The sequence below is a fragment of the Oncorhynchus masou genome, chromosome 3 (genome assembly GCF_036934945.1).
Source record: "Oncorhynchus masou masou isolate Uvic2021 chromosome 3, UVic_Omas_1.1, whole genome shotgun sequence".
Taxonomy (NCBI): domain Eukaryota; kingdom Metazoa; phylum Chordata; class Actinopteri; order Salmoniformes; family Salmonidae; genus Oncorhynchus; species Oncorhynchus masou.
This window is the reverse complement of record NC_088214.1, coordinates 4860198-4885247: the sequence shown is the minus strand read 5'-3', so window position 1 is coordinate 4885247 and position 25050 is coordinate 4860198. Positions and strand designations below refer to the sequence as shown.

The following is a 25050-nucleotide window of genomic DNA, read 5'->3' as shown; positions in this document are numbered from 1 at the left end:
AAAATGGATGCTATTTCTGTAATGTGCAACGGTGCAATGTATACTGAACAAAAATATAAACGCAACATGCAACAATTTCAAAGATTTTAATGAGTAACAGTTTGTCATGTCTGAAGACTGATAGTTTTTATCAAAGATTCTCAGTAATTAGTTATTACGCGATTAGACTGATTAATCATGTAACCGTAATTACTAGGAAGTCCGGGTACCAAAAAAATAATATTCAGATTACAAAGTTATCATTTCCTAAAATAACTTTTCAAATATTTTATCTGATCAATTAGTCTTCGAATGAATTAATTATTTACTTTCCCTCACGTTAGTCTCATTCCAAACGTCGTAAATGGTTTGTTATCTGCACGAACCCGGTCTTCACTATGAGTCATCCATACATCAATTGTCTTAAATCATTTTTTTATTACTAACTAAGTAATTCACAGGAATGCATAAACAAACAAGGTAAATGTGGTTACATGAAATGATAGGAGAATGTGCCCTAGTGGGCGAAACCTGCATGGCAGCTTGTTAGTCGACCCCCACTTCCCCTTTTGCTTAAGTGAGGGTCGACAGAGTGATAATTATAACAATTGAAATGCTAATCCTTTGCTCACTCATTCGGGAACAATTGCAATCAAGATATATATTTAAGCTCAGTGTGTCGTCTCGATCGCTGGTGAAAAGTTTATTTCTTTTGTAGAATTTTCCGTCTCTCTCTCTCTCTCTCTCTTATATTGGATAGTTCAAAGTGACAGAATGTATGTTTCGGTGGTTGTCGTTTTTCGCGTTCAATGATACCGAATTCCTGCAGACTAGTAATTAATATCAAAGACTTGTTCTTATTCTGTTGGTATCGATAGTCTAAGAGTTTAACCATGTGGTATGGTTAAAAGATTCAGCAATGGTTTACAACCTTTGTCCTCCTAATGGAGAAAAACATGGTCTGCAACCTTTAGCCATCTCGTAATTGAGGTAAGCTCGGTCTGCTGATCGAAAACCCGAGTGGTGGTTTTATTTGGAAGGCAGGGTCAGGCGTCCTGGGACAGCCCTTTCTCTTTTCAGTCCTCTGATTTAGTTAACTGAAATTCCCTTTTTGAGTTTTCCTTCATTAAACGGTCCAAAATCACATTGTAAAATTGTGTAAACAGTATCATACTCACTCATTCATCTTATACAACAATTAGATGTAAACCTCTGAGGTTATTATATAAACAGCGTTATGGTAATGTGGCCACACCGTCTCCCATGAGCTTCCCAAGTTGTGACAAACGGACCAGTTCGTAGCTGGATTCTTCAACAATCTTTTACACTTTCTCCGGAACATGAAATTTGTTCGTACCTCAAGTTCTGTGAGGTGGAAGGATTTCCTTTGTTCTCCATGAAAATCTACTCTCTCTGTACTGTGTGTCCATGAGGAGATCCTCAGGAATTTACAACGTCTCTCTGACCACAGCAACATAGTTGAAGGAGACAAGGGGGAGGCAGGGAGAGGGGGATGGGGCTTGCTGCACCCAAAGAGGCCAACGTCAAAAGAGGCCAACGTCATGTTGTTGTTGTCATTATTGGGGATTGTGTGTAGATAAGGGGGAAAAAACTATTTAATCAGTATTAGAATAAGGCTGTAACCTGTAAAACGTCAAAGGGCCTGAATTCTTTCAGAATGCACTGTACATAACTGTTTACATTACACTTGATTCGGTATAGCCTTTGAGCCAGGTCATAGCATGGAAATAAACAAATAAAACATTTACCGGTAGTTAATGACGGGGTGTGCCGAGCAACAATTGTTACTAGGTTATAGGGAATTAATCAACATTGTATTACATGTGGATTCGATAGTAGTGACACCTTTCTGGTCTTTCATTTCTGGTCAAGTTATTATCATGGCAATTCACAGGTAATTTTCAAACATGTAATTACAAAACATTATTTACATAGTAGAACAAGAAAATGTGTATTAACGTCAGTAATTATACATGTGGAAAAACCTTCAATTGCACAGTCCCTGTCCCAATTGTGTAATAACTGATAGCCTTACAACCCTATCACTGTGTTTACATAGTAATAACATGGTAACTAATATGTTATTACTACGGTTATTACTGTTAAGTTACTTAGTAATAACTCTAACTATTATAGTTATTACTGTTAAGTTACTTAGTAATAACTCTAACTATTATAGTTATTACTGTTAAGTTACTTAGTAATAACTCTAACTACTATAGTTATTACTGTTTAGTTACATAGTAATATTTTTAAATACTATAGTTATTACTGTTTAGTTACTTAGTAATAACTCTAACTACTATAGTTATTACTGTTTAGTTACATAGTAATATTTTTAAATACTATAGTTATTACTGTTTAGTTACATAGTAATATTTTTAAATACTATAGTTATTACTGTTTAGTTACTTAGTAATACCTGTAACTACTATAGTTACTACTGTTTAGTTATATATTAATACCTCAATAACTACTATAGTTATTACTGTTTATTTATATATTAATACCTCTAACTACTGTAGTTATTACTGTTTATTTACATAGTAATACCTCTAACTACTGTAGTTATTACTGTTTAGTTACATAGTAATAAGGTAACTTAAAATGTAAAGTGTTTGCCAACTAATGTGAAACGTGAACCTATTTTAATTTTATATGTAACGAATCAAATAACCTCGAGGAATTCAATGGGGGAAACAATCCAATATACAATGGATCCTTTATATGTCTGTCTTGTTCGTTACACAATATGGAAATCATGTCATTTTCTCTAAATGGAATGAACCTTGGCTGAAGCGACGATCTACTACTGTACACAAGCCTTATTCATCTTCTGTGTGAATATTCATTACCTCAGATCGACACAGAGAGAGTATCAAACACTACAGCACACAACCCCACAGGAAAGAGCTCAATGTTTTTACACATCGTCCTTCCAAATCAGCGTGTCTAATAATAACTACAGGGTGTCTAATAATAACAACAGGGTGTCTAATAATAACAACAGGGTGTCTAATAATAACTACAGGGTGTCTAATAATAACAACATGGTGTCTAATAATAACAACAGGGTGTCTGATAATAACAACAGGGTGTCTAATAATAACAACAGGGTGTCTAATAATAACAACAGGGTGTCTAATAATAACTATAGGGTGTCTAATAATAACAACAGGGTGTCTGATAATAACATCAGGGTGTCTAATAATAACAACAGGGTGTAATAACTACAGGGTGTCTAATAATAACAACAGGGTGTAATAACTACAGGGTGTCTAATAATAACTACAGGGTGTCTGATAATAACAACAGGGTGTCTAATAATAACTACAGGGTGTCTGATAATAACAACAGGGTGTCTAATAATAACTATAGGGTGTCTAATAATAACAACAGGGTGTCTGATAATAACATCAGGGTGTCTAATAATAACAACAGGGTGTAATAACTACAGGGTGTCTAATAATAACAACAGGGTGTCTGATAATAACTACAGGGTGTCTGATAATAACTACAGGGTGTCTGATAATAACAACAGGGTGTCTAATAATAACTATAGGGTGTCTAATAATAACAACAGGGTGTCTGATAATAACATCAGGGTGTCTAATAATAACAACAGGGTGTAATAACTACAGGGTGTCTAATAATAACAACAGGGTGTAATAACTACAGGGTGTCTAATAATAACTACAGGGTGTCTGATAATAACAACAGGGTGTAATAACTACAGGGTGTCTGAAAATAACAACAGGGTGTCTAATAATAACAACATGGTGTATAATAATAACAACAGGGTGTAATAACAACAGGGTGTCTGATAATAACAAAAGGGTGTCTAATAATAACAAAAGGGTGTCTAATAATAACAACAGGGTGTCTAATAATAACAACAGGGTGTCTAATAATAACAACAGGGTGTCTAATAATAACAACAGGGTGTCTGATAATAACAACAGAGTGTCTGATAATAACAACAAGGTGTCTGATAATAACAACAGGGTGTCTAATAATAACAACAGGGTGTCTAATAATAACTACAGGGTGTCTAATAATAACAACAGGGTGTAATAACTACAGGGTGTCTAATAATAACAACAGCGTGTCTGATAATAACAACAGGGTGTCTAATAATAACTACAGGGTGTAATAACTACAGGGTGTCTAATAATAACTACAGGGTGTCTAATAATAACTACAGGGTGTCTGATAATAACTACAGGGTGTCTAATAATAACTACAGGGTGTCTGATAATAACTACAGGGTGTCTGATAATAACTACAGGGTGTCTGATAATAACTACAGGGTGTCTAATAATAACAACAGAGTGTCTGATAATAACTACAGGGTGTCTGATAATAACTACAGGGTGTCTGATAATAACTACAGGGTGTCTGATAATAACTAATAATATCTCCTGTCCTCACCAATGTCGTCTCCTCTCCTGTCTTCACCTGTCGTCTCCTCTCCTGTCTTCACCTGTCGTCTCCTGTCCTCTCCTCTCCTGTCCTCACCTGTCATCTCCTCTCCTCTCCTCTCCTATTCTCACCTGTCCTCTCCTGTCCTCTCCTGTCCTCACCTGTCGTTTCCTGTCGTCTCCTGTCCTCTCCTCTCCTGTCCTCACCTGCCGTCTCCTGTCCTCTCCTCTCCTGTCCTCACCTGTCAACACCTGTCGTCTCCTGTCCTCTCCTCTCCTGTCCTCACCTGTCCTCACCTGTCGTCTCCTGTCTTCACCTGTCGTCTCCTCCCCTGTCCTATCCTGTCCTCTCCTCTCCTGTCTTCACCTGTCGTCTCCTGTCCTCTCCTCTCCTGTCCTCTCCTGTCCTCACCTGTCATCTCCTGCCCTCTCCTCTCCTATTCTCACCTGTCGTCACCTGTCGTCTCCTGTATTCACCTGTCGCCTCCTCTCCTGTCCTATCCTGTCCTCTCCTCTCCTGTCCTCACCTGTCGTCTCCTGTTCTCACCTGTCCTCACCTGTCCTCTCCTGTCCTCTCCTGTCCTCACCTGTCTTCACCTGTCGTCTCCTGTCCTCTCCTCTCCTGTCCTCTCCTGTCCTCACCTGTCATCTCCTGTCGTCTCCTGTCCTCTCCTCTCCTGTCCTCACCTGTCGTGTCCTGTCCTCTCCTCTCCTGTCCTCACCTGTCCTCACCTGTCGTCTCCTGTCCTCTCCTCTCCTGTCCTCACCTGTCCTCACCTGTCGTCTCCTGTCTTCAACTATCGTCTCCTCTCCTGTCCTATCCTGTCCTCTCCTCTCCTGTCCTCACCTGTCGTCTCCTGTCCTCTCCTCTCCTGTCCTCACCTGTCGTCACCTGTCGTCTCCTGTCTTCACCTGTCGCCTCCTCTCCTGTCCTATCCTGTCCTCTCCTTTCCTGTCCTCACCTGTCGTCTCCTGTCCTCACCTGTCATCTCCTGTCCTCTCCTCTCCTGTCCTCTCCTATCCTATCCTCACCTGCCCTATCCTGTCCTCTCCTGTCCTCTGCTGTCATCACCTGTCCCTACCTGTCCTCTCCTGTCCTCTTCTGTCCCCTCCTGTCCTCACCTGTCGTCTCCTGTCCTCACCTGTCCTCTTCTGTCCTATCCTGTCCTCACCTGTCGTCTCCTCTCCTGTCCTCACATGTTGTCTCATGTCCTCACCTGTCGTCTCCTGTCCTCTCCTCTCCTGTCCTCACCTGTCGTCTCCTCTCCTGTCTTCAACTGTCGTCTCCTCTCCTGTCTTCACCTGTCGTCTCCTCTCCTGTCTTCACCTGTTGTCTCCTGTCCTCTCCTGTCCTCACCTGTCTCTCCTGTCCTCTCCTGTGCTCTCCTATCTTCACCTGTCCTCTCCTGTCCTCTCCTGTCCTCACCTGTCATCTCCTGTCGTCTCCTGTCCTCTCCTGTCCTCTCCTCTCCTGTCCTCACCTGTCGTCTCCTGTCCTCTCTCCTGTCCTCACCTGTCGTCTCCTGTCCTCTCCTCTCCTCACCTGTCCTCACCTGTCCTCTCCTGTCCTCTCCTCTCCTGTCCTCTCGTATCCTCACCTGCCCTTTCCTGTCCTCTCCTGTCCTCTGCTGTCATCACCTGTCCTCACCTGTCCTCTCCTGTCCCCTCCTGTCCTCTCCTGTCGTCTCCTGTCCTCTCCTGTCCTCTTCTGTCCTATCCTGTCCTCAACTGTCGTCTCCTGTCCTCTCCTTTCCTGTCCTGTTCAGTCTCTCTCTCTCTGTCCTGATATGCCTTGTGTCTCTGTCCTGTATTGTCCTGTCCTATCTCTCTGTCCTGTTCTGTCCTGTCTCTCTGTCCTGTCATATCCTGTCTCTCTGTCTGGTCCTGTCTCTCTGTCTGGTCCTGTCTCTCTGTCCTGCTATATCCTGTCTCTATGTGCTGTTCTGTCTCTCTGTCTGGTCCTGTCTCTCTGGCTTGTATTCCTGTTTTCCTGTCCTGTCTCTCTGTCCTGTCCTGTTCTGTGCTGTCTCTCTCTCCCGTCTCTCTGTCCTACCCTGCCCTGTACTGTACTGTCCTCTCCTGTCTCTCTGCCCTGTACTGTCCTGTCCTGTCTTTCTGTCCTGTACTGTACTGTCCTGTACTTTGCTGTACTCCTGTCCTGTTCTGTTCTGTCCTGTCTCTTTGTCCTAACCTGTCATGTACTCATGTTCTGTTCTGTCCTGTCTCTCTCCCCTGTACTATCCTGTCTTTCTGTCCTGTACTGTACTGTCCTGTACTTTGCTGTCCTCCTGTCCTGTTCTGTCCTGTCTCTTTGTCCTAACCTGTCCTGTCTTTCTGTCCTGTACTGTCCTGTACTTTGCTGTCCTCCTGTCCTGTTCTGTCCTGTCTCTTTGTCCTAACCTGTCCTGTCTCTCTGTACTGCCCTGTACTGCCCTGTCCTGTCTCACTGTCCTGTCTCTCTGTACTGTACTGCCCTGTCCTGTCTCTCTGTCATGTATTGTACTGTCATGTCCTGTTCTCCTGTACTGTACTATCCTGTCTCTCTGTCCAGTACTGTCCTGTCTTGCTGTCCTGTCTCTTTGTTCTGTACTCTACTGTCCTGTCCTCCTGTCCTGTCTCTCTGTCCTGTCTATCTGTCCTGTACTGTCCTGTTCTCTGTACTTTCCTGTCCTGTATGATCTCTCTGTCCTGTCCTGTCTCTCTGACCTGTCTGTCCTGTACTGTTCTGTACTTCCCTGCCCTCCTTTCCTGTCCTCTCCTGTCTCTGTCCCGTCTCTCTGTCCTGTCCTGTCTCTCTTTCCTGTCTCTGTCCCATCTCTCTATCCTGTCCTGTCTCTCTTTCCTGTCTCTGTCCTGTCTCTCTGTCTTGTCCTGTCTCTCTTTCCTGCCCTCTCCTGTCTCTGTCACGTCTCTCTGTCCTGTCCTGTCCAGTCTCTCTTTCCTGTCTCTGTCCCGTCTCTCTGTCCTGTCCTGTCTCTCTTTCCTGTCTCTGTCCTGTCTCTCTGTCCTGTCCTGTACTGGCCTGTACTGTCTCTTTCCTGTATCTCTGTTTTGTCCTGTCTTCCTGCCCTTTTCTGTCCTGTCTCTCTGTCCTGTCTCTCTGTCCTGTCTCTCTGTCCTGTACTGTTCTGTCCTATCTCCCTTTCCTAACTTGTCTCCTTTCCTAACCTGTCTCTCTGTCCTGTGTATCTGTCTCTGTCCTGTCCTGTAATGTCATGACCTGTCCTGTCCTGTGTATCTGTCCTGTCTTGTCCTGTGTATCTGTCCTGTCTCTGTCCTGTAATGTCATGACCTGTCCTATGCTGTTCCACACACACTACCTCAAACTCCTATGTGGCACATTGTATCTTGGCAGAAGTAGTTCTCCAAAGTAAGGATAAGGATTCAACTGGAAGCAAAGGGATGCAGAAAATCATACGGGAATCACAGAGGAATCACAGAGGAATCACAGAGGAATTACAGAGGAATCACAGAGGAATCACAGAGGAATCACAGTGGTATCACAGAGGAATCACAGAGGAATCACAGAGGAATCACAGTGGTATCACAGAGGAATCACAGAGGAATCACAGTGGTATCACAGAGGAATCACAGAGGAATCACAGAGGAATCACAGTGGTATCACAGAGGAATCACAGAGGAATCACAGATGTATCACAGAGGTATCACAGAGGAATCACAGTGGTATCACAGAGGAATCACAGAGGAATCACAGATGTATCACAGAGGTATCACAGAGGAATCACAGAGGAATCACAGATGTATCACAGAGGAATCACAGAGGTATCACAGAGGAATCACAGAGGAATCACAGAGGAATCACAGAGGAATCACACAGGAATCACAGAGGAATCACAGAGGAATCAGAAAGGTATCTCAGTGGAATTACAAAAGAAGGAAAGATTCATTGTTTTTTGGTAACATGATCGACATTACCTTGTGATGTTACTGATCAGCAAGCTGCTTGAATGAGCCAACAGCATTGTCCTCAAACAGACAGACAGTCAGACAGACATAATGGTATTGGTGACACAAGGACAGAGGTGCAGAGACCAAGTCTGCTCTCCTATCCATCTAGTCATGATGAAATTCTGGAAGTCTGGCGGTAGGGAATTAGTTCCTTTGTCCCGAGCATGCAGCACGGGGCCTTGTGATTGGCTGACACGAGCTCATCTACAGAACAAGCTCTCCACATTGCCATAGTAACTGTGGGAGGCTTCTGAGACTAAGGCCAGGAGTACCAGTCAGGACTGTGTGCCCGCTAAGCATGTCAACAGATAAAAACAGAATATCTTACACACACACACACACATACCCTCCTACTCGGCGACGCTCTTCTCTCTCTTTCATCTTGCCGAGCTACTAAATGTCTCTGTGCCATCTGGAGTTTGAGAAGGAAAAGAGCTTTCAGGAGCCACTTTTATTTTAACGACAGACTGTGCAGATCCTCATTCTAATCAAAGATCTCCATCTACTCATGATATCACCGTACACAGCGGGGCAACTTCCTGCTCACTGTACTATACAGGCGTCAAACAACAAGAGCAGCATGGGGATCTATTCCAAGAACAACACTATTCCACTGTCACCCCTCCACACACACACATCCACACACACACAGCAGTATGTGTGTATGCACGTTGTGTAGGTGTACGAGTCCATTCATCTTGTTGCCCAGTCCAGTTCACCAAGTCCAGTACAGTATAGTGCAGTCCAGTCAGAGACTCAGCACAGTACGTGGGTTGGAACCTACCTTCTCATTCATCACAGCCAACGATGTGTGCATGTGCATGCAAAGTCCGTTAAGAACAAATTCTTATTTACAATGACGGCCTAGTTAACAGTGGGGTTAACTGCCTTGTTCAGGGGCAGAACGACAGATTTTAACCTTGTCAGCTCGGGGATTCAATCTTGCAACCTTTCAGGTAGTAGTCCAACGCTCTAACCACTAGGCTACCTACCGCCCCAGTGTGTCCATACAAGTGTGTGTGTTCATGTGTGTATCTTTCACCATCACGGTACTCACCAGTGTGCAGTATGTCTCAGGTGGGTCTCCACAGGTGATATTGGGCGGGTCCAGGCTGACGGTCAGGTACTTGGTCATTACTGTAGCTTCTGGTTGACAGGCCATGTAGTCCCACGTTAACCCTTCCTCTGTGTAGATCCGACTCTTACACACGTCATAGTGGGACCAAGCAGCTGGGTATTGCTGCATGGCCACACACACACTCACACACACACACACCGCCTGCAGTGTCAAAATCTCCGGCCAACGCATCGCAGGTTTCTCTTTTGTCCGTCCTATCGTGACAAAGTGGCAGGTTTTTACTGTCCCTTTGTACTCACACAAAGAGGAGATGGACAGAGAGAAGATGGACACAAAGAGGAGATGGACTGAAAGAAGATGGACAGAGAGAAGATGGACACAAAGAGGAGATGGACTGAAAGAAGATGGACAGAGAGAAGATGGACACAGAGGAGATGGACTGAAAGAAGATGGACAGAGAGAAGATGGACACAGAGGAGATGGACAGAAAGAGAAGATGGACAGAGAGAAGATGGACACAAAGAGGAGATGGACAGAGAGAAGATGGACAGAGAGAAGATGGACGGAAAGAGAAGATGGACAGAAAGAGAAGATGGACAGAAAGAGAAGATGGACAGAGAGAAGATGGACAGAAAGAGAAGATGGACGGAAAGAGAAGATGGACGGAAAGAGAAGATGGACAGAAAGAGAAGATGGACAGAGAGAAGATGGACAGAAAGAGAAGATGGACAGAGATAAGATGGACAGAGAGAAGATGGACAGAAAGAGAAGATGGACAGAGAGAAGATGGACAGAAAGAGAAGATGGACAGAGAGAAGATGGACAGAGAGAAGATGGACAGAAAGAGAAGATGGACAGAGAGAAGATGGACAGAGAGAAGATGGACAGAAAGAGAAGATGGACAGAGAGAAGATGGACAGAGAGAAGATGGACAGAGAGAAGATGGACAGAGAGAGAAGATGGACAGAGAGAAGATGGACAGAGAGAAGATGGACAGAAAGTACTTTGGAAAGACGGTTCCCAACTTCAATAGGTGGGAAGCGGGGGCTCCATGATACTGTGTGTGAGCAGCTTCAGACTACAGTTATTCCTCTTCGTTTACTGGTCTTTGTGGGACAAGGGAGAAGCTACAGTCACTGCTGTGTGACCAGGGAGAAGCTACAGTCACTGCTGTGTGACCAGGGAGAAGCTACAGTCACTGCTGTGTGACCAGGGAGAAGCTACAGTCACTGCTGTGTGACCAGGGAGAAGCTACAGTCACTGCTGTGTGACCAGGGAGAAGCTATAGTCACTGCTGTGTGACCAGGGAGAAGCTACAGTCACTGCTGTGTGACCAGGGAGAAGCTACAGTCACTGCTGTGGGTCCAGGGAGAAGCTACAGTCATTGCTGTGTGACCAGGGAGAAGCTACAGTCACTGCTGTGGGTCCAGGGAGAAGCTACAGTCACTGCTGTGTGACCAGGGAGAAGCTACAGTCACTGCTGTGTGACCAGGGAGAAGCTACAGTCACTGCTGTGTGACCAGGGAGAAGCTACAGTCACTGCTGTGGGACCAGGGAGAAGCTACAGTCACTGCTGTGGGTCCAGGGAGAAGCTACAGTCACTGCTGTGTGACCAGGGAGAAGCTACAGTCACTGCTGTGTGACCAGGGAGAAGCTACAGTCACTGCTGTGTGACCAGGGAGAAGCTACAGTCACTGCTGTGTGACCAGGGAGAAGCTACAGTCACTGCTGTGTGACCAGGCTGTTGTTTTTCTGGTTAAAGGTTGAGAGTGTGTCAGAGGGTAACGTTGTTCAGAAGTGTTGATTGTTGTTAAATGTTTTTGAAGAGTTCAACGATGGGTCGGGGATGGTGTGGAGGGGTGGAGCCAACCTGTTGGCTGTATCTTCATCAAGCAATCAGTTTGTATGGTCTCAGGTTGGGGTGTTGTCAATCATTGTTGTCACTGTGGTCAGTCAGTGCTCTGTGGGAGAGAAGAAGAGGAGATTATCTGACAGTCAGTGCTCTGTGGGAGAGAAGAAGAGCAGGTTATCTGACAGTCAGTGCTCTGTGGGAGAGGAGGAGAGGAGGTTATCTGACAGTCAGTGCTCTGTGGGAGACGAGGAGAGGAGGTTATCTGACAGTCAGTGCTCTGTGGGAGAGGAGGAGAGGAGGTTATCTGACAGTCAGTGCTCTGTGGGAGAGGAGGAGAGGAGGTTATCTGACAGTCAGTGCTCTGTGGGAGAGGAGGAGAGGAGGTTATCTGACAGACAGTGCTCTGTGGGAGAGGAGGAGAGGAGGTCATCTGACAGTCAGGAAGAGAGGAGGTCATCTGACAGTCAGTGCTCTGTGGGAGAGGAGGTTATCTGACAGACAGTGCTCTGTGGGAGAGGAGGAGAGGAGGTCATCTGACAGTCAGGAGGAGAGGAGGTCATCTGACAGTCAGTGCTCTGTGGGAGAGGAGGTTATCTGACAGTCAGTGCTCTGTGGGAGAGAAGAAGAGCAGGTTATCTGACAGTCAGTGCTCTGTGGGAGAGGAGGAGAGGAGGTTATCTGACAGTCAGTGCTCTGTGGGAGACGAGGAGAGGAGGTTATCTGACAGTCAGTGCTCTGTGGGAGAGGAGGAGAGGAGGTTATCTGACAGTCAGTGCTCTGTGGGAGAGGAGGAGAGGAGGTTATCTGACAGTCAGTGCTCTGTGGGAGAGGAGGAGAGGAGGTTATCTGACAGACAGTGCTCTGTGGGATCTGACAGTCAGTGCTCTGTGGGAGAGGAGGAGAGGAGGTTATCTGACAGTCAGTGCTCTGTGGGAGAGGAGGAGAGGAGGTTATCTGACAGACAGTGCTCTGTGGGAGAGGAGGAGAGGAGGTCATGCTGACAGTCAGGAAGAGAGGAGGTCATCTGACAGTCAGTGCTCTGTGGGAGAGGAGGTTATCTGACAGACAGTGCTCTGTGGGAGAGGAGGAGAGGAGGTCATCTGACAGTCAGGAGGAGAGGAGGTCATCTGACAGTCAGTGCTCTGTGGGAGAGGAGGTTATCTGACAGTCAGTGCTCTGTGGGAGAGGAGGTTATCTGACAGTCAGTGCTCTGTGGGAGAGGAGATTATCTGACAGTCAGTGCTCTGTGGGAGAGGAGGAGAGGAGGTCATCTGACAGTCAGTGCTCTGTGGGAGAGGAGGAGAGGAGGTTATCTGACAGTCAGTGCTCTGTGGGAGAGGAGGAGAGCAGGTTATCTGACAGTCAGTGCTCTGTGGGAGAGGAGAAGAGGAGGTTATCTGACAGTCAGTGCTCTGTGGGAGAGGAGGAGAGGAGGTTATCTGACAGACAGTGCTCTGTGGGAGAGGAGGAGAGGAGGTTATCTGACAGTCAGTGCTCTGTGGGAGAGGAGGAGAGGAGGTTATCTGACAGTCAGTGCTCTGTGGGAGAGGAGGAGAGGAGGTTATCTGACAGACAGTGCTCTGTGGGAGAGGAGGAGAGGAGGTTATCTGACAGACAGTGCTCTGTGGGAGAGGAGGAGAGGAGGTTATCTGACAGTCAGTGCTCTGTGGGAGAGGAGGAGAGGAGGTCATCTGACAGACAGTGCTCTGTGGGAGAGGAGGAGAGGAGGTTATCTGACAGTCAGTGCTCTGTGGGAGAGGAGGTCATCTGACAGTCAGTGCTCTGTGGGAGAGGAGGAGAGGAGGTTATCTGACAGTCAGTGCTCTGTGGGAGAGGAGGAGAGGAGGTTATCTGACAGTCAGTGCTCTGTGGGAGAGGAGGAGAGGAGGTTATCTGACAGACAGTGCAGTGCTCTGTGGGGAGAGGAGGAGAGGAGGTTATCTGACAGTCAGTGCTCTGTGGGAGAGGAGGAGAGAGGAGGTTATCTGACAGTGCTCTGTGGGAGAGGAGGAGAGGAGGTTATCTGACAGACAGTGCTCTGTGGGAGAGGAGGAGAGGAGGTTATCTGACAGTCAGTGCTCTGTGGGAGAGGAGGAGAGGAGGTTATCTGACAGTCAGTGCTCTGTGGGAGAGGAGGAGAGGAGGTCATCTGACAGTCAGTGCTCTGTGGGAGAGGAGGAGAGGAGGTCATCTGACAGTCAGTGCTCTGTGGGAGAGGAGGTCATCTGACAGTCAGTGCTCTGTGGGAGAGGAGGAGAGGAGGTTATCTGACAGTCAGTGCTCTGTGGGAGAGGAGGAGAGGAGGTCATCTGACAGTCAGTGCTCTGTGGGAGAGGAGGAGAGGAGGTCATCTGACAGTCAGTGCTCTGTGGGAGAGGAGGAGAGGAGGTCATCTGACAGTCAGTGCTCTGTGGGAGAGGAGGAGAGGAGGTTATCTGACAGTCAGTGCTCTGTGGGAGAGGAGGAGAGGAGGTTATCTGACAGACAGTGCTCTGTGGGAGAGGAGGAGAGGAGGTTATCTGATCAGTGCTCTGTGGGAGAGGAGGAGAGGAGGTTATCTGACAGTCAGTGCTCTGTGGGAGAGGAGGAGAGGAGGTTATCTGACAGTCAGTGCTCTGTGGGAGAGGAGGAGAGGAGGTCATCTGACAGTCAGTGCTCTGTGGGAGAGGAGGAGAGGAGATTATCTGACAGTCAGTGCTCTGTGGGAGAGGAGGTTATCTGACAGACAAGGATACGGTTGGAGTTTATGGGAAAGCAATGGACGGGAAGTGGATTAGTTGATACGTGGTCAGTGATCGTGCACGCACGCACGCACTCAAGCACACACACACAGTCTTATTTGACCAGCGTTATCTACCCTACAATAATGTCTCAGCTGAAATATACAATTTAAATGTGTCTTTGCTCGGATGTGAAACTTAATCTTCATTAGAATTCCAAACAAAGCAGTCTTTTTTCCATGTGTCGAGTAATTTAAATTGCTTTTCCAGTCGGCTCTTATTTTTACTTGTTGGAATTTCAGAGTTCAGTGTCTACATACACCCAGATAACACCCTATTCCCTAGTGTGCGCACTACTTTTGACCAGGGCCCTGATCTAAAGTAGTGCACTACGTAGGGAAGAGGGTGTCATTTGGTGACACAGGCATAGTCTCACAGTGTAACTACTCATATTCTTCGGAGGCTGTTGTTCTGCAGCTATCACTGAGAACTACTGTTCCTGTAATGGTACCTGGCAGCCTTCTGTGTGTGTGTGTGTGTGTGTGTGTGTGTGTGTGTGTGTGTGTGTGTGTGTGTGTGTGTGTGTGTGTGTGTGTGTGTGCGTGTGTGTGTGTGTCAAATCAAATCAAATATTATTTTATTTGAACAACAGGTGTAGATGAACAGTGAAATGTTAACTTCCCAACAATGCAGAGAGAAAAATAGAAAGAAAATAAGGAATGAAAACAATATGAGAATAAATTGGCCAAATACAGGAAGTACCAGGACCAAGTAGATGTGCAGGGGGTACAAGGTAATTAATGTACACATAGGTAGGATTAAAGTGACGAGGAAGCAGGATAGATAATAAACAGTAGCAGCAGCGTATGTGACGAGTCACAAGAAAAGTGCAAATGGTGGACAATAAGTCAAGGTAGTTATTTAGTTTCAAGGTAGTTACAGTTAGTTATAGGTAGTTACAGGTAGTTATAGGTAGTTATAGGTAGTTACAGGTAGTTATAGGTAGTTATTTAGTTTCAAGGTAGTTATAGGTAGTTATAGGTAGTTATTTAGTTTCAATGTAGTTATAGGTAGTTATAGGTAGTTATAGGTAGTTATAGGTAGTTATTTAGTTTCAATGTAGTTTATAGGTAGTTATAGGTAGTTATTTAGTTTCAAGGTAGTTATAGGTAGTTACAGGTAGTTATAGGTAGTTATAGGTAGTTATTTAGTTTCAAGGTAGTTATAGGTAGTTATAGGTAGTTATAGGTTGTTATTTAGTTTCAATGTAGTAATAGGCAGTTATAAGTAGTTATTTAGTTTCAATGTAGTTATTGGTAGTTATAGGTAGTTATAGGTAGTTATTTAGTTTCAATGTAGTTATAGGTAGTTATAGGTAGTTATTTAGTTTCAATGTAGTTATAGGTAGTTATAGGTAGTTATTTAGTTTCAATGTAGTTATAGGTAGTTATAGGTAGTTACAGGTAGTTATAGGTAGTTATTTAGTTTCAATGTAGTTATAGGTAGTTATAGGTAGTTATTTAGTTTCAATGTAGTTATAGGTAGTTAAAGGTAGTTATAGGTAGTTACAGGTAGTTATAGGTAGTTATAGGTAGTTATTTAGTTTCAATGTAGTTATAGGTAGTTATAGGTAGTTATTCAGTTTCAATGTAGTTATAGGTAGTTATAGGTAGTTACAGGTAGTTACAGGTAGTTATAGGTAGTTATAGGTAGTTATTTAGTTTCAAGGTAGTTATAGGTAGTTATAGGTAGTTATAAATATAGTTTCAAGGGAGTTATAGGTAGTTATAACTATAGTTTCAAGGTAGTTATAGGTAGTTATAACTATAGTTTCAAAGGAGTTATAGGTAGTTCTAACTATAGTTTCAAGGTAGTTATAGGTAGTTATAGGTAGTTATAGGTAGTTATAACTATAGTTTCAAGGTAGTTATAACTATAGTTTCAATGTAGTTATAGGTAGTTATAGGTAGTTATAGTTAGTTATAACTATAGTTTCAATGTAGTTATAGGTAGTTATAGGTAGTTATAACTATAGTTTCAATGTAGTTATAGGTAGTTATTTAGTTTCAAGGTAGTTATAGGTAGTTATAACTAATAGTTTCAAGGTAGTTATAGGTAGTTATAACTATAGTTTCAAGGTAGTTATAGGTAGTTATAGGTAGTTATAACTATAGTTTCAAGGTAGTTATAACAATAGTTTCAATGTAGTTATAGGTAGTTATAGGTAGTTATAACTATAGTTTCAATGTAGTTATAGGTAGTTATAGGTAGTTATAACTATAGTTTCAATGTAGTTATAGGTAGTTATTTAGTTTCAAGGTAGTTATAGGTACTTATAGGTAGTTAAAAGGTAGTTATAACAATAGTTTCAAGGTAGTTATAACTATAGTTTCATGGTAGTTATAGGTAGTTATAACTATAGTTTCAAGGTAGTCATAGGTAGTTATAGGTAGTTATAACTATAGTTTCAAGGTAGTTATAGGTAGTTATAACTATAGCTTCAAGGTAGTTATAGGTAGTTATAAATATAGTTTCAAGGTAGTTATAGGTAGTTATAACTATAGTTTCAAGGTAGTTATAGGTAGTTATAACTATAGTTTCAAGGTAGTTATAGGTAGTTATAACTATAGTTTCGAGGTAGTTATAACTATAGTTTCAAGGTAGTTATAGGTAGTTATAGGTAGTTATAACTATAGTTTCAAGGGAGTTATAGGTAGTTATAGGTAGTTAAAAGGTAGTTATAACTATAGTTTCAAGGTAGTTATAGGTAGTTATAACTATAGTTTCAAGGAAGTTATAGGTAGTTATAGGTAGTTATAACTATAGTTTCAAGGTAGTTATAGGTAGTTATAACTATAGCTTCAAGGTAGTTATAGGTAGTTATAAATATAGTTTCAAGGTAGTTATAACTATAGGTAGTTATAACTATAGTTTCAAGGTAGTTATAGGTAGTTATAACTATAGTTTCAAGGTAGTTATAGGTAGTTATAACTATAGTTTCAAGTAGTTATAACTATAGTTTCGTAGTTATAACTATAGTTTCAAGGTAGTTATAGGTAGTTATAAGTTATAACTATAGTTTCAAGGTAGTTATAGGTAGTTATAACTATAGTTTCAAGGTAGTTATAGGTAGTTATAACTATAGTTTCAAGGGAGTTATAGGTTTATAGGTAGTTATAGGTAGTTATAACTATAGTTTCAAGGTAGTTATAAATATAGTTTCAATGTAGTTATAGGTAGTTATAGGTAGTTATAACTATAGTTTCAAGGTAGTTATAAGTTATGTAGTTATAACTATAGTTTCAAGGTTATAGTTTATAACTATAGTTTCAAGGTAGTTATAGGTAGTTATAACTATAGTTTCAAGGTAGTTATAGGTAGTTATAACTATAGTTTCAAGGTAGTTATAGGTAGTTATAGGTAGTTATGACTATAGTATCAAGGTAGTTATAGGTAGTTATAGGTAGTTATAGGTAGTTATAACTATAGTTTCAAGGTAGTTATAACTATAGTTTCAAGGTAGTTATAGGTAGTTCTAGGTAGTTCTAACTATAGTTTCAAGGTAGTTATAGGTAGTTATAGGTAGTTATAACTATAGTTTCAAGGTAGTTATAACTATAGTTTCAAGTTATATGTTATAGTTATAACTATAGTTTCAATGTAGTTATAGTTATAGGTAGTTATAACTATAGTTTCAAGGTAGTTATAGGTAGTTATAACTATAGTTTCAAGGTAGTTATAGGTAGTTATAACTATAGTTTCAAGGTAGTTATAGGTAGTTATAAGGTAGTTATAGTTATAACTAGTTATAACTATAGTTTCAAGGTAGTAATAACTATAGTTTCAAGGTAGTTATGGGTAGTTATAACTATAGTTTCAAGGTAGTTATAGGTAGTTATAGGTAGTTATAACTATAGTTTAAGGTAATTACAACTATAGTTTCAATGTAGTTATAGGTAGTTATAGGTAGTTATAACTTATAACTTTCAAGGTAGTTATAGGTAGTTATAGGTAGTTATAACTATAGTTTCAATGTAGTTATAACTATAGTTTCAAGGTAGTTATAGGTAGTTATAACTAATAGTTTCAAGGTAGTTATAGGTAGTTATAACTATAGTTTCAAGGTAGTTATGGGTAGTTATAGGTAGTTATAACTATAGTTTCAAGGTTGTTATAGGTAGTTATAACTATAGTTTCAAGGTAGTTATAGGTAGTTATAGTTATAACTATAGTTTCAAGGTAGTTATAACTATAGTTTCAAGGTAGTTATAGGTAGTTATAACTATAGTTTCATAGGTAGTTATAGGTAGTTATAACTATAGTTTCAAGGTAGTTATAGGTAGTTATAACTATAGTTTCAAGGTAGTTATAGGTAGTTATAAATATAGGGTAGTTATAGGTAGTTATAACTATAGTTTCAAGGTAGTTATAAGTTATAACTATAGTTTCAATGTAGTTATAGGTAGTTATAACTATAGTTTCGAGGTAGTTATAACTATAGTTTCGAGGTAGTTATAACTATAGTTTCAAGGTAGTTATAGGTAGTTATAGGTAGTTATAACTATAGTTTCAAGGGAGTTATAGGTAGTTATAACTATAGTTTCAAGGTAGTTATAGGTAGTTATAACTATAGTTTCAAGGGAGTTATAGGTAGTTATAGGTAGTTATAGGGAGTTATAACTATAGTTTCAAGGTAGTTATAAATATAGTTTCAATGTAGTTATAGGTAGTTATAGGTAGTTATAACTATAGTTTCAAGGGAGTTATAGGTAGTTATAACTATAGTTTCAAGGTAGTTATAGGTAGTTATAACTATAGTTTCAAGGGAGTTATAGGTAGTTATAGGTAGTTATAGGTAGTTATAACTATAGTTTCAAGGTAGTTATAAATATAGTTTCAATGTAGTTATAGGTAGTTATAGGTAGTTATAACTATAGTTTCAAGGTAGTTATAGGTAGTTACATGTAGTTATAACTATAGTTTCAAGGAAGTTATAGGTAGTTATAACTATAGTTTCAAGGTAGTTATAGGTAGTTATAACTATAGTTTCAAGGTAGTTATAGGCAGTTATAACTATAGTTTCAAGGTAGTTATAGGTAGTTATAGGTAGTTATGACTATAGTATCAAGGTAGTTATAGGTAGTTATAGGTAGTTATAGGTAGTTATAACTATAGTTTCAAGGTAGTTATAACTATAGTTTCAAGGTAGTTATAGGTAGTTCTAGGTAGTTCTAACTATAGTTTCAAGGTAGTTATAGGTAGTTCTAGGTAGTTATAACTATAGTTTCAAGGTAGTTATAACTATAGTTTCAAGGAAGTTATAGGTAGTTATAGGTAGTTATAACTATAGTTTCAATGTAGTTATAGGTAGTTATAGGTAGTTATAACTATAGTTTCAAGGTAGTTATAACTATAGTTTCAAGGTAGTTATTTGTAGTTATAGGTAGTTATAACTATAGTTTCAAGGTAGTTATAGGTAGTTATAACTATAGTTTCAAGGTAGTTATAGGTAGTTAAAGGTAGTTATAGGTAGTTATAACTATAGTTTCAAGGTAGTAATAACTATAGTTTCAAGGTAGTTATGGGTAGTTATAACTATAGTTTCAAGGTAGTTATAGGTAGTTATAGGTAGTTATAACTATAGATTTAAGGTAATTACAACTATAGTTTCAATGTAGTTATAGGTAGTTATAGGTAGTTATAGGTAGTTATAACTGTAGTTTCAATGTAGTTATAGGTAGTTATAGGTAGTTATAACTATAGTTTCAATGTAGTTATAAGTAGATATTTAGTTTCAAGGTAGTTATAGGTAGTTATAACTAATAGTTTCAAGGTAGTTATAGGTAGTTATAACTATAGTTTCAAGGTAGTTATGGGTAGTTATAGGTAGTTATAACTATAGTTTCAAGGTTGTTATAGGTAGTTATAACTATAGTTTCAAGGTAGTTATAGATAGTTAAAAGGTAGTTATAACTATAGTTTCAAGGTAGTTATAACTATAGTTTCAAGGTAGTTATAGGTAGTTATAACTATAGTTTCAAGGTAGTCATAGGTAGTTATAGGTAGTTATAACTATAGTTTCAAGGTAGTTATAGGTAGTTATAGGTAGTTATAACTATAGTTTCAAGGAAGTTATAGGTAGTTATAACTATAGTTTCAAGGTAGTTATAGGTAGTTATAACTATAGTTTCAAGGTAGTTATAGGCAGTTATAACTATAGTTTCAAGGTAGTTATAGGTAGTTATAGGTAGTTATAACTATAGTATCAAGGTAGTTATAGGTAGTTATAACTATAGTATCAAGGTAGTTATAGGTAGTTATAGGTAGTTATAGGTAGTTATAACTATAGTTTCAAGGTAGTTATAACTATAGTTTCAAGGTCGTTATAGGTAGTTCTAGGTAGTTATAACTATAGTTTCAAGGTAGTTATAGGTAGTTATAGGTAGTTATAACTATAGTTTCAAGGTAGTTATAACTATAGTTTCAAGGAAGTTATAGGTAGTTATAGGTAGTTCTAACTATAGTTTCAATGTAGTTATAGGTAGTTATAGGTAGTTATAACTATAGTTTCAAGGTAGTTATAACTATAGTTTCAAGGTAGTTATTTGTAGTTATAGGTAGTTATAACTATAGTTTCAAGGTAGTTATAGGTAGTTATAACTATAGTTTCAAGGTAGTTATAGGTAGTTAAAGGTAGTTATAGGTAGTTATAACTATAGTTTCAAGGTAGTTATAGGTAGTTATAACTATAGTTTCAAGGTAGTTATAGGTAGTTATAACTATAGTTTCGAGGTAGTTATAACTATAGTTTCAAGGTAGTTATAGGTAGTTATAGGTAGTTATAACTATAGTTTCAAGGGAGTTATAGGTAGTTATAACTAAAGTTTCAAGGTAGTTATAGGTAGTTATAACTATAGTTTCAAGGGAGTTATAGGTAGTTATAGGTAGTTATAGGTAGTTATAACTATAGTTTCAAGGTAGTTATAACTTTCAGGTAGTTATAAATATAGTTTCAATGTAGTTATAGGTAGTTATAGGTAGTTATAACTATAGTTTCAAGGTAGTTATAGGTAGTTACATGTAGTTATAACTATAGTTTCAAGGAAGTTATAGGTAGTTATAACTATAGTTTCAAGGTAGTTATAGGTAGTTATAACTATAGTTTCAAGGTAGTTATAGGCAGTTATAACTATAGTTTCAAAGTAGTTATAGGTAGTTATAGGTAGTTATAACTATAGTTTCAAGGTAGTTATAGGTAGTTATAACTATAGTTTCAAGGTAGTTATAGGTAGTTATAGGTAGTTATAGGTAGTTATAACTATAGTTTCAAGGTAGTTATAACTATAGTTTCAAGGTAGTTATAGGTAGTTCTAGGTAGTTATAACTATAGTTTCAAGGTAGTTATAGGTAGTTATAACTATAGTTTCTAGGTAGTTATATGTAGTTATAGGTAGTTATAACTATAGTTTCAAGGTAGTTATAGGTAGTTATAACTATAGTTTCAAGGTAGTTATAACTATAGTTTCAAGGAAGTTATAAGTAGTTATAGGTAGTTCTAACTCTAGTTTCAATGTAGTTATAGGTAGTTATAGGTAGTTATAACTATAGTTTCAAGGTAGTTATAACTATAGTTTCAAGGTAGTTATTTGTAGTTATAGGTAGTTATAACTATAGTTTCAAGGTAGTTATAGGTAGTTATAACTATAGTTTCAAGGTAGTTATAGGTAGTTAAAGGTAGTTATAGGTAGTTATAACTATAGTTTCAAGGTAGTAATAACTATAGTTTCAAGGTAGTTATGGGTAGTTATAACTATAGTTTCAAGGTAGTTATAGGTAGTTATAGGTAGTTATAACTATAGATTTAAGGTAATTATAACTATAGTTTCAATGTAGTTATAGGTAGTTATAGGTAGTTATAGGTAGTTATAACTATAGTTTCAATGTAGTTATAGGTAGTTATAGGTAGTTATAACTATAGTTTCAATGTAGTTATAAGTAGTTATTTAGTTTCAAGGTAGTTATAGGTAGTTATAACTAATAGTTTCAAGGTAGTTATAGGTAGTTATAACTATAGTTTCAAGGTAGTTATGGGTAGTTATAGGTAGTTATAACTATAGTTTCAAGGTTGTTATAGGTAGTTATAACTATAGTTTCAAGGTAGTTATAGGTAGTTAAAAGGTAGTTATAACTATAGTTTCAAGGTAGTTATAACTATAGTTTCAAGGTAGTTATAGGTAGTTATAACTATAGTTTCAAGGTAGTCATAGGTAGTTATAGGTAGTTATAACTATAGTTTCAAGGTAGTTATAGGTAGTTATAGGTAGTTATAACTATAGTTTCAAGGAAGTTATAGGTAGTTATAACTATAGTTTCAAGGTAGTTATAGGTAGTTATAACTATAGTTTCAAGGTAGTTATAGGTAGTTATAACTATAGTTTCAAGGTAGTTATAGGTAGTTATAGGTAGTTATAACTATAGTATCAAGGTAGTTATAGGCAGTTATAACTATAGTTTCAGTTATAACTATAGTATCAAGGTAGTTATAGGTAGTTATAGGTAGTTATAGGTAGTTATAACTATAGTTTCAAGGTAGTTATAACTATAGTTTCAAGGTAGTTATAGGTAGTTCTAGGTAGTTATAACTATAGTTTCAAGGTAGTTATAGGTAGTTATAGGTAGTTATAACTATAGTTTCAAGGTAGTTATAACTATAGTTTCAAGGAAGTTATAGGTAGTTATAGGTAGTTCTAACTATAGTTTCAATGTAGTTATAGGTAGTTATAGGTAGTTATAACTATAGTTTCAAGGTAGTTATAACTATAGTTTCAAGGTAGTTATAGGTAGTTATAACTATAGTTTCAAGGTAGTTATAGGTAGTTATAACTATAGTTTCGAGGTAGTTATAGGTAGTTAAAGGTAGTTATAGGTAGTTATAACTATAGTTTCAAGGTAGTTATAGGTAGTTATAACTATAGTTTCAAGGTAGTTATTATAACTATAGGTAGTTATAGGTAGTTATAACTATAGTTTCGAGGTAGTTATAACTATAGTTTCAAGGTAGTTATAGGTAGTTATAGGTAGTTATAACTATAGTTTCAAGGGAGTTATAGGTAGTTATAACTAAAGTTTCAAGGTAGTTATAGGTAGTTATAACTATAGTTTCAAGGGAGTTATAGGTAGTTATAGGTAGTTATAGGTAGTTATAACTATAGTTTCAAGGTAGTTATAAATATAGTTTCAATGTAGTTATAGGTAGTTATAGGTAGTTATAACTATAGTTTCAAGGAAGTTATAGGTAGTTATAACTATAGTTTCAAGGTAGTTATAGGTAGTTATAACTATAGTTTCAAGGTAGTTATAGGCAGTTATAACTATAGTTTCAAAGTAGTTATAGGTAGTTATAGGTAGTTATAACTATAGTTTCAAGGTAGTTATAGGTAGTTATAACTATAGTTTCAAGGTAGTTATAGGTAGTTATAGGTAGTTATAGGTAGTTATAACTATAGTTTCAAGGTAGTTATAACTATAGTTTCAAGGTAGTTATAGGTAGTTCTAGGTAGTTATAACTATAGTTTCAAGGTAGTTATAGGTAGTTATAACTATAGTTTCTAGGTAGTTATATGTAGTTATAGGTAGTTATAACTATAGTTTCAAGGTAGTTATAGGTAGTTATAACTATAGTTTCAAGGTAGTTATAACTATAGTTTCAAGGAAGTTATAAGTAGTTATAGGTAGTTCTAACTCTAGTTTCAATGTAGTTATAGGTAGTTATAGGTAGTTATAACTATAGTTTCAAGGTAGTTATAACTATAGTTTCAAGGTAGTTATTTGTAGTTATAGGTAGTTATAACTATAGTTTCAAGGTAGTTATAGGTAGTTATAACTATAGTTTCAAGGTAGTCATAGGTAGTTATAGGTAGTTATAACTATAGTTTCAAGGTAGTTATAGGTAGTTATAGGTAGTTATAACTATAGTTTCAAGGAAGTTATAGGTAGTTATAACTATAGTTTCAAGGTAGTTATAGGTAGTTATAACTATAGTTTCAAGGTAGTTATAGGCAGTTATAACTATAGTTTCAAGGTAGTTATAGGTAGTTATAGGTAGTTATAACTATAGTATCAAGGTAGTTATAGGTAGTTATAACTATAGTATCAAGGTAGTTATAGGTAGTTATAGGTAGTTATAGGTAGTTATAACTATAGTTTCAAGGTAGTTATAACTATAGTTTCAAGGTAGTTATAGGTAGTTCTAGGTAGTTATAACTATAGTTTCAAGGTAGTTATAGGTAGTTATAGGTAGTTATAACTATAGTTTCAAGGTAGTTATAACTATAGTTTCAAGGAAGTTATAGGTAGTTATAGGTAGTTCTAACTATAGTTTCAATGTAGTTATAGGTAGTTATAGGTAGTTATAACTATAGTTTCAAGGTAGTTATAACTATAGTTTCAAGGTAGTTATTTGTAGTTATAGGTAGTTATAACTATAGTTTCAAGGTAGTTATAGGTAGTTATAACTATAGTTTCAAGGTAGTTATAGGTAGTTAAAGGTAGTTATAGGTAGTTATAACTATAGTTTCAAGGTAGTTATAGGTAGTTATAACTATAGTTTCAAGGTAGTTATAGGTAGTTATAACTATAGTTTCGAGGTAGTTATAACTATAGTTTCAAGGTAGTTATAGGTAGTTATAGGTAGTTATAACTATAGTTTCAAGGGAGTTATAGGTAGTTATAACTAAAGTTTCAAGGTAGTTATAGGTAGTTATAACTATAGTTTCAAGGGAGTTATAGGTAGTTATAGGTAGTTATAGGTAGTTATAACTATAGTTTCAAGGTAGTTATAAATATAGTTTCAATGTAGTTATAGGTAGTTATAGGTAGTTATAACTATAGTTTTAAGGTAGTTATAGGTAGTTATAACTATAGCTTCAAGGTAGTTATAGGTAGTTATAACTATAGTTTCAAGGTAGTTATAGGTAGTTATAACTATAGTTTCAAAGTAGTTATAGGTAG

At 38.6% G+C, this 25050-nt stretch overlaps 1 protein-coding gene across 1 annotated transcript in view; it reads right to left on the bottom strand.

Moving 5' to 3' along the window:
• The window catches only part of LOC135509096 (netrin-G1-like), a 194617-nt gene extending 183917 nt beyond the window's left edge, over positions 1 to 10700 (bottom strand). The window contains exon 1 of the mRNA XM_064929422.1: positions 9448 to 10700. Coding sequence (XP_064785494.1) covers positions 9448 to 9699 — 252 coding nt within the window. The 5' untranslated portion in view covers positions 9700 to 10700. The remainder of the gene's footprint in view (positions 1 to 9447) is intronic.
• Positions 10701 to 25050: the final 14350 nt, after the last annotated feature.